This window comes from Sminthopsis crassicaudata, chromosome 5 (assembly GCF_048593235.1).
Source record: "Sminthopsis crassicaudata isolate SCR6 chromosome 5, ASM4859323v1, whole genome shotgun sequence".
NCBI lineage: Eukaryota > Metazoa > Chordata > Mammalia > Dasyuromorphia > Dasyuridae > Sminthopsis > Sminthopsis crassicaudata.
Window position 1 is genome coordinate 35,708,918 of NC_133621.1, and position 10,261 is coordinate 35,719,178.

The following is a 10,261-nucleotide window of genomic DNA, read 5'->3' on the forward strand; positions in this document are numbered from 1 at the left end:
CTAAGCGAAATGGGGCGGAGCTTCCGCCCCTACCGGAAGGGGGAGGAGAAGTGCTGTGACAAAATCCTTCCGACCGAGACCCGTGGCTAAGGGCACTTCCGGGCCGCCCGCGGGGTGCTCTCTGGGGGCGGGGCACGTGCTTCCTTCCCTAGCCCCGGCCGCTCCGGACTCTTGAGCTCTTTTCTCGTCATTAGGCAGGGAGGTAGGAAACGCCAGCTAGCCCATCCTGCAGATGAGGAAACTGAGGCCCTCGAAACCCGCGTCCTTGTCTGGACCCTCCACTCACCAGCTGTGACTCTCTCCTTCCCCGCCCCCCGCCCCGTTTGCAAAAATTGGGTGCCGAGATCAGGGTGGAGTCGTTCGGATCTAGCAGCGCCCCCTGGGCAAGACTCCCCCAACGTCCTCGGGCCTCAGTTTCCTTATCTGTAAAATGGGCGTCTAGCCCCTAGCCATGCACCTGGTGCGCGGCCCTGGAGTAGCCGAGTTGGGCCTGCCCTCGGGGGCTTACACTCTGGGAGCACCACCGTGGGGAGGGGGGAGGCAGGAGGACGCGCGGGGGGGAGGGGGGATATCAACTCCCCACATTTGCCATTACTTCCTTGTTCCCACTCAATGGGGGTAAAGGAAATTAGGCCGAGACACTCAGTAGGTGCTTAATAAATAGGGAGCGGAGCTCGGCGCCGGCCTAAGCAGGCCTTAGGTGAGAGGGGCTTCCTGCCGGGGAGAGCGAGGGGGAGGGGAGGCGGTGACAGCCGCCCAAGCGCCTGCTGTGCGCCAGCCACCGGCCAGGCCCTGTGCAGTCCTCTCCTCGTGGCCCTCCTGCGTGCTACACTTAAACCGCAGACAGCAAACGGGTTACTTTGTAACCTCCAAAGTTACAGAAAACCGCAGGAACAAAATACAAAAGTAACCTCTGCTTTCACCGGGCAATCAGACCCCGATCGTGCGAAGTGGGAATTCTATCTCATTTTACCCTTTCCACCTCAAAACTTCTCATCGTACTTTCATGTTTACTCCTTTTTTAGCCCCGGTCTGGCTTGAGCTGTGGGAACAGGCCTGAAAATGAATGTGGGGAAACAGAGTTAAAAAAGAGCTGCGGGAAGATGAGTTTGTCTGGGAAGGGCGAGGGCTCTTCCACAGGACTGCAGTGGGCAATGTCCGGCTGTGGAGAGGATCCACTCCGTGAGGAAGGACAAGCCACCAGGCTTCTGGGTCCCGGAGAATGGGCCGCGCAAACCGGCAGTGGCCCCGTGGTGTCCGCCTTTAAACAGGCCAAGCTGGAGAAAGAGGCCCAGAAGAACTGGGACCTGTTTTACAAGAGAAATAGTACCAACTTCTTCAGAGACAGACACTGGACCACCAGAGAGTTCGAGGAACTGAGGGCCTGTAGGGAGGTAAGCCCTCTGGCACTGCCTCTTATAGGAAAGAGGAGGCCTGAAGAGGCAGCGAGGTCCCGGAGCTGATGCCCTTTGTACTTTATGGGGTTAGGGACCCACCGGTGTCAGAGACTCCTGAGGCCCCTCTCCGGCCCAGAAGCAACAGCACTGTGCAGTCTTAGCACACAGTAAGCACCTAATGAGTTGGTTGACTATGGTTGACTTTGTCTCTATGAGTACTGAATAAATACCAATAATTGGGTCTCAGGTGATTCATTAAATGGGAAGCTTTTCTGTTCTTGAGTGTCTTAAACCTGGGCCTCTTATTAAGCTAAATTGATGCTTGTGACATGGAGAACACAGCTGGCCAGCAAACCAGCTGAAACTTAATCTAACACAAATTAAGAGAAGAGAAATAGAATATTTCTATTCAGATATAAGAACTGGATTAATAAATGAGAATTATCAATTTCTTTTGCTGATTGTGCAAACACAACAGTCTCTTCTTCTTTCCTCCAGTTTGATGATCAGAAGTTGACAATCCTTGAAGCTGGTTGTGGGGTTGGAAACTGCCTATTCCCACTTCTAGAAGAAGATCTCCACATCTTTGCTTACGCCTGTGACTTCTCACCCCGGGCCATCGAGTACGTTAAGGTTGGTGTAACAGGCATGTGATGCTATTTCTTGAAGAAGGAGGTTTCTCAGCAGGTAAAAACTGCCTGTTTCCATACAGGTTTGAGCACAATCCAGGATAAATTAATTCTTCACCCTTTTAACTGATGTTACCATTTAGTGCTAATTGTGAAAGGGAAAATTGGTTGTGTGGATGCAGAATACTGCAACTGCAAGATTAATTCTTCTGCCAGCAGCTTTTAGCTTACCCTTTGGGTAATTGGCAAACAAAAGGGAGAAGTTTGCTCACCCAGCTTGTGACCTCTGACAACTGACTCTTGCTTTGGAAGCGTAGAATGGCAGACAGAAGAGACTTTGAAAGGACATCCTCAGCAAGTGCATCGTGAAGACTCAGTGATCCACTCCTATTTTAGATCAGCACTAACTGTGAAACATCTTTGCTGGTGTTGCCCTGAAATCTGCCTTCCTGCAGTTTCCATCTGTCCCCGAGGGCTGAGCAAGACAGGCCTGTGGGTCAGGTTTCAGGTATTTGCAGGCGGCTCTCACGTCTGCAGCCAAACACCCCACTTCTGTCAGCTGCTCCTGTTTTGACTTGGGCAGTACCAGGTCCCATAGTTTCATGATCCCTGTTCTAGGAGGAAGGGGTGTCATCCAGGGAACCCCGTAAAAGGACGTAGTCTGTCCTCTGTGCTCTGACCAGGGCCGGACAGCAAAACTTTGTCTTCCTTGCACACGTGGCTTCCAACCCCTAGAAAAGGCTTGAAGACTTTGCCCATGATAGAATTTCCTTAAGGTTGGCCCTTCTCTCATGGAGGAAAAGGTGCATTGTAGAGCCAGGGGCTTCTGAGAGCAGATCCTTCACCAACATCCACGGGGCCTGTGCTCATATCCCAACCATGTTTGGTTGGGGGCTGCTGACTCACCCCAAGCTGGCAGTTCACTCAGACCGTGAAAAGTTTATGGCATAAAATACATATATGTACATAGTGTGTGTGTGTGTATGTGTGTGTGTGTGTGTTTGTTTTCTTAGCCTCAGAGCAAGAATAATTTGAATGGACTTTAGAGGAGAAAATCCTTATCATAAACATGAGCCAAAAGGATGTCTTCACAAAGTTGTAAGCCATCTTGACAAAAAGTTATATTTTATGATGTGTTAGAAACACAAATGTGGATGCTTCTATACAAATATATACCTTCACTCATGTGTGTGTTTGTGTGGACATCCCAAACATTGTTGGGATATGAGCACAGGCCCTGTGGATGTTGGTGAAGGATCTGCTCTCAGAAGCCCCTGGCTCTACAATGCACCTTTTCCTCCATGAGAGAAGGAACTTAAGGAACTTCTATCATACTAGACCTGGATTTTGGCCACTCAGCTTGCCTGAGCCAAGCCCTGAAAGCCTGAAGGACCTGTCCTATGTCACACCAGTAGAAGCAGGACTGTAACCCAGCTTTTCCTGACTTTGAAGCCAGCTTTCTGTTCCCTTTCCCATGCAGTCTCTCAAGATTGAAATACTTGAAAATACATGCTGAGAGCTAAAAGCCATGTGATCCCAACCTCAAAGTAGCTATGAGGTTGGAAAAGAAGGGAACATGGCTCAGTTCTGCAACCCTCTACTACCTACTGATTCTGGACCTTCTTCCTTATTTCATTTGCTATTTGAGTTTTTGGTGAACAGAAATAATGGCCAGTGAGAGAAGAAGAGGAGGAGATAAATTTGGGCTCCGTTTGTACTTTCCTGAGGGCTACAAGAAAAACTTGATTGGGTGAAGAAGAAGAAAGACAGGATAGGAGGTTACAACTTCAGAAACAGGACTTTTCCCTTCTTCCCCTCCCATTCTTAGCCTTACTACCCTCGATGTAGCTGCCTCTGAGGGAGCTAGAGAAGAAATTTCTTATGGTCAAGGAGATTTTTGTCTGTCCTTCCACTTTCAGATGGATGACTGCTCCCGGGGAGTCTGAGTGGTTTGGGGAAGCATCGCCATGGGCCCCTGCTTAGGAGGCTGAGAATGTCAGGAGGAAGGAGGGTGGACACGCCCTTGCTTGATGTTTGCTTGCTCATACCCACTGGGCTTATCTAATTTTCCCAATGGATAGTCAGTTCTTAAATTACCAAGAAGTGACCATAGATTATCCTTTTTAATTTTGGGCTTGGGCTTTTTTTTTAACCTATCTCTTTGACCTTCTATCAGTCACCAAGCGTTTTCCAAGTATTTACTATACTAAATACTCTATGGCTACTGAGAAAAAGTAAGCCTTCCTAACCTTAAGGAGTTTACTGGCTAACATAGGCTTATAAAATATTCATTTTTGAAGATCTGATGGTCCCTAAATAAAATGCAACATGTAGCAATTAAATGCTGTTATTTAGAACAATACTTAAAGTGTTAGAGACTTCTTCTGTAAATAAAATGCCAGGGGCAAGAAAGAGAGCCTATGATTTCTAGCAGTATTTGCGAATTAGTTACTTTATGAGAGATTTTCACTGTATATCTGTTTAATGAACTACAAGTAATCCTTTCTCTATACTCTGTAGCAGGGGCATATCCTGTATAACTTTGCTCTGACATTTATTTCCCATAGTATCAGTTACATATGCTTTAACCAAACCATTATAACCCCACAGAACTGTGTTACGATGTTATAAAATGACCAGCATTATCCATAATATAATGAAACAGCCAATGACAGTTGGCTTATTACTTGATTTATACCTGTTATTGTCAAAGTCACTGCCCTGTATCAAAGGGTTTCATCTGACACCATGTTTTCATCAAGTTATTTGTACTGTTGGGTTAATTCAGCTCGAGCCCTCCCCAATAGTGTAAAGGCAAGTACAATCTAATTCATTTTCTTTGTTTTCCCATTGTCTAATACAATTATTTGCATGTAGTACACATAATAAATGTTGAATTTGAATTATTTCAGTGTTGCCATGATTTAATTATGAAACCATTTGTCATGTTTTTCTCCCTTCCTTACTGAATAGCAAAACCCACTGTATGATGCTGAGCGATGTAAGGCGTTCCATTGTGATCTAACCCAAGATGATCTCCTGGAACATGTCCCGGCAGCCTCTGTCGACGTGGTGACCTTGATATTTGTGCTTTCTGCTGTTCATCCTGACAAGATGCACCTGGTCTTGCAAAATGTTTACAAGGTAGATCAAGGGCCTGATGAGGTGGCTTTCAAATTATGCTTCCTGGAAAGCTCTTGGGGAGCATCTTTCTTGCAGTCCATTGTACTGTTCGTGTGTTAGAGATCAGAAACTGAGTCTTTACTCAGGAGATGATGTGAGTCAAATCAATTTTTGCAAATAGAAAAAAAAATTGTTGTAAATTGATTGAGACACAATAATTGCTTCTTGGGGCTGACAGGTAAACTTTGAATAATAGTTAAAATATTTCTCATGTGGACATAGGGTAACAAATTTCAGCACTTTAAAAGAAAAATTGCATGGGTTGCAAACAAATAGCTCATGCCTTTTGATTCTGGAAGATGAAGCTGGTCAGCTTCAGGCTAGCCACAAATCAACTGGACTTGGTAGTGACTGTTAGAGAATATGGCCTTTGAAAAAGAGAGGATCTTTTTTTTTTTTTTTTCTATGAAATAACTTTGCAAAGGAAAAGTTCCTTCTAGATAAAGCCCTGAACTTAGATTTTTTGTTCTCGAAGTCTTTGCAGGAATGGATACAACCACTAAAAGTTGAGTTCAGAGTTCATTCTCTTAAACAGCTTAGCCTGCAGTCTCCTTTTGTTCATTCATTTGATTGCTGTGCCATATATCACATCTATAATCCAGTTTGGCTCAGCTCAGAACTTTCACAAGCTTGAATTAGTAGCATTTCAACTAAGGAGATTTCAGTTGACTTTCAATTTTTTCCTGAACTTTTACTTAATACATGGAACTAACTTGCAATATATGCTTGTGTTTACTAGGTTTTAAAGCCAGGTAAATGTGTCTTATTTCGAGACTATGGGCTGAATGATCATGCGATGCTTCGGTTTAAAGCTGGCAACAAGTTGGGAGAAAACTTTTACGTTAGACAGGATGGCACCAGAGCGTATTTCTTTACTGATGGTAAGAAGAACAAAAGGGTTATTTCCCTCTAAAGTGCTTTTTGTCAATCTTCAATTGTCTGATTATAATTAATTCTTAGGTTTTTGGAAGGGAAGCCAAGTCATCTGACAAAAATGTCTACAAGACCTTAGAGATAAAGGACTAGGAAGAAGAGGGATGGAATTTAGAAGGGTTTGTGTAGATTCCATAAAAGTGGATAACCTTTCTGAATAAAAAAATGGAGAAAAATAGAAAGAGTACTGGGCTGAGGAGTGATGAGAGGTCCAGTAATACATGAGGGTGGAAGAGAAACCATGTAGTTACAGACGGCATCACAGAGCATTCAGCATTCAGCAAGGACGAGGCAACCAAGGTCATACAGCATGAGAGTGGGAAAAAGGCACTGGATTTAAGGGCAAGGGAGTCATTGGGGACCTTTCAAAGCCGCTTCTGTGCAATGGCTGGGAGGGGAGCCAGAGATAAAGGTGGATAGGAGGTTGCAGCCAAGAGGAAATGCAGTTCGAGGTGGTTCTGAGAACAGTTTGGTGGGGAGAAGAGAAGGAAAACGGCGCAGAAGCAGTCAGGTGGGCTACGTTTAATTGTCAGGAGCTTGAAGGGGTAGCAGGCTCTCGTAGGTAGGCAAGGGTACCATGGAAAACAAATCTCCTGTGGTTGAAATGAATGAGGGAAGTTTATTAAAGGTGTTTAAGGCCTTCCACTTTATTGCTTCTTTTCATAAAGAAGGCTTGAAATGGAGTTTGGAAAGCTAGGACCTTCTGAAAGGCCACTGGGTTAGGGATGATTGTACATTTCAGAGTGCTTTGGACTTGGTCTTCATTTCATGGGAGGGGAAAGATGTTATGACACAGTCACCAGGATTTTTACTTGAGTTCTCATGCTCCCTGAGGAACAGAATTTATCGGGGGCAAGTTGGAGCTATCCCACTTTATGATAGAAATGTGTGACCTGGAAAAGGAGTCTTTGGATGAGTGACCATGTGGGGTCACAGAAACAACTTAGAACTTGGAGTCAGGAAACTTCTTTCACTCTGGCTGTGCTCCATCACTCGTGTGTGGCCTTGGAAAAGAGGTCCCTTCCGACTCACAAGCCTATGAAGCCATTTGTCGTGAATTAAAATATTCCATTTGTGAGTGTAAAAACCAGTGAGTTTGAAGGAAATGGGATCGTGTTGTCTTCCTTTTCCATTAAAGTATAATTTCCCCTAAAATGTCAAAGTAAAATATTCATTTGTTTGAAATAAAAACATGTTCTTAGCTTCCCACTCTATCTTGACCTGGCAAGGTGATCAAAAAGCTCTCCTGAGATCATTTGTGGTATTTGCTTTGTTTCTTCTAGGATTCCTGGCTCAGCTCTTCAAGGCAACAGGATATGAAGAAGTGGTCAATGAGTATGTGCTCCGAGAAACTGTGAATAAAAAAGAAGGCCTGTGTGTACCAAGAGTTTTTCTTCAGAGCAAATTTCGGAAGCCTCCAAGAACACCGTAATTTTCACTATTGTGGCTACAAGTCTCAACCCTTCACAGAACCAAACAACTTGGGGCAGAGGCTCATGGTTAAAAATTAGTATTTTATTCACAATTTAGGAATCCAGTTCTTCAGGGGATCTGCGATCTCCTAGATGGGGACCTTTCCTCCAGCGTGCAGAGCACAGGTCATCCACACCTCATTCTCCCCAGTTCTTGTCTGAGTCCTCCCCAGGTGCTCTACGGAGGATCCCCAGCAGCCACTGGAAGCCGTCTTCTGGATCAGACTTCTTACCCTGTGTCAGAGAACTTTTCTCAAACATATTTCAGTACATTTGGTCTTCTTTGTAATCCTACGTATATTATGCACTTAACAACATGATTCTGAGAACAGGTGTTGTAGGTTTCACAGACTCCTAGAGGGTCTGAGACACAGACAGAGGTTTAGGGCCCTGCTCAGGGTTGCCCAAGGGAGTTTGTGAGCCCTCACTCAATCATGAAGCTGGCCCACCCCCTTGGGGATACCTTTCATGACTGATAGATGGCAGCTTGAGATTTTAGCCAAGTTAGCTCTCGCCTTGTGCTCCCCTGTGTCATCCTCCATGTCTCCTAAGTTGACTCCATGCAAGGATCTGTGGAGTCCGGGAATCATCATTATGTGATGCTGGCCCACTGGCACGTTGGCTGTTGAACCCTCAGGAACGCAGGACCATGTGCCAGCAGGAGATACCAGTCACCCTTCCCAAGACTGGAGAGAGTGGGAGCCACGTACCTCAGTCTTATTTCAGTAAATACGGTCAGAAGGCATACACACACCAGGGTAAATAGAAGATTGGCTCATGGCCTTTGAGACAGGACAGGATCTTGGTATCTCTTGTTTAGTTGGGCAGTATCTTGCTGCTAACGATTTCCACAGATGGACTATTAGAAGAGACTAGAGGAAGATCCCAATACAGCTTAATTTTATCACAAACGCAGATTATGGAACTGTCCCTTGAGTAGAAGGGAACTTAAAGGGCTGGATTATTAAAGAGCTTGGGGTTGACATTGCCATTTGAAGAGCAGTTGTCCTGTTCTTCACTGTCAGCTCCAGGCTCCCAAACCCTTTCTGTCCTTGTGCACTATGATGTCCCATAAATGGTGATTTGTGGGAATTATTTTAAAACAAGCCAAGAGAAAAATTGAGTTTATATTTTTATTGAAAACAAAGAAATTTTAAATAAATTTATTTTGGCATCTTCTCTGAACTTTTTTGGGAATGGGAGGAATATGTTTTGGGGGGGAAATCCTCAAAATGTATGTTTTAGCAGGAGATTGTTTATTTTCTGAATCTTGTCATTGTCATTTGTTCTTTTTCCGGAAAGTATGAGAGTGTGTTCTCTTCACTGCTCCCCACATCCTTGGGCTAGGAACAGATGTATCTGCCTCCAGCAAATACAGTGTTTGGCCACAAACACAGATGCCTCTAGAAAAGTCTACGGAGAATAGAATGAAGACAGAATACATTAACTCTCTTTTCACTCTGCCTGATTTTTCATTAGGCCTGCTATGTTGGTTTTAGGACCCAGCTACTTATTTTGACAAGTGCAGTTAAGGGTTAGTTGCAAGGTGAAATGGCAGATGGACAATTGATCTCACAGGTTGAATACCCAGGAGCCATCAGGGCCCTCTTAGAAGTCCAAGGACACTCCTAGATGACCCAATGACAGCTCCAGGACAGATGAGGAAAAAGTGGTTAGAATATATTGGAGTGCAATTGACTTGTCTTCACAGAAAAGCAGGTAAATCCAAAGCAGAGAACTAAGACACTGGATAAAACTGAATGTTGCCAGAGTTGGAGCCAGGACCGATACTTGTTAGCTGTAGGCAAATGTGAAAAATCATGGCCTTCTCCCACGTGCTCACACTTCTGAAGCTTGGAGCCTCCCCTGTTGTCCATGGGACTTGATGCCATGAGATGAATCGGGCTTCTCTGGCTAAAATTAACAGTTTTTCCTTTTCCTTCTCCAAACCTACCTGTCCTGCACCTCCACTGTGACCTCCCAGACCAAAACACCACTCCCTTCTCTGTGTCTTTCAAGTATGAAGCTCCTTGGGGTGGGACTGGTGGGATTCTTGTATTTGTATCCTCTGTGCTTAGCTTTGGGCCTGATGCCAGATAAAGATTTTTTCATTCAGCCAAAGCATCCCCGCTCTGCCCAGACGAAATAACCACCCAGCAGTGTGACCAAATAGTGGAAACACTTCACAGGAAAATTTCTCTCCTCCATGCTACATTTGCAGCAAGGAGTCCTAGTGGAGGCCACTTAATCCAATCCTCCCACTTGAGAGATGAAATGCAGACTCGGAGGACCAGTGACCTGCTTGACCAGGGACAGCCACACAAGGGAATTGTCCAGAGCAGGCTCTGAACCCCCCTTCCTACTTCCAAACCTGTGCACTAGAGCACAGTGGGATTCCACAGATCAGCATGAAAGAAACAGAGAGTTGAGAGAATATGTGCCGTGTTTTCCAACAGTACTGAGCGACTGCCTCAAATAATTTTAGAGAACGTAGCTAGATACTGCTTCTGCCTAATGATGGATAGGACCCATCTTGCAGGATTGTCATGAGAAAAAGCCAAACCACAAAGTACTTTATCAATTTGTCATATCAGACTTTTAAAAGAATTTCAGTAAACATTTAGTAAGTACTATGTGCTACTCACCA

The 10,261-nt window shown here is 44.9% G+C and overlaps 1 protein-coding gene across 1 annotated transcript; it reads left to right on the plus strand.

Moving 5' to 3' along the window:
- The first annotated feature begins 82 nt into the window (after nt 1–82).
- METTL6 (methyltransferase 6, tRNA N3-cytidine) lies at nt 83–8,786 on the plus strand. The gene is made up of 6 exons (XM_074270781.1): nt 83–202; nt 1,026–1,394; nt 1,896–2,030; nt 5,000–5,170; nt 5,949–6,090; nt 7,426–8,786. The coding sequence occupies exons 2-6, from the start codon at nt 1,104–1,106 to the stop codon at nt 7,572–7,574; spliced, it is 888 nt and encodes a 295-aa protein (XP_074126882.1). The 5' UTR covers nt 83–202; nt 1,026–1,103; the 3' UTR covers nt 7,575–8,786.
- Nucleotides 8,787–10,261: the final 1,475 nt, after the last annotated feature.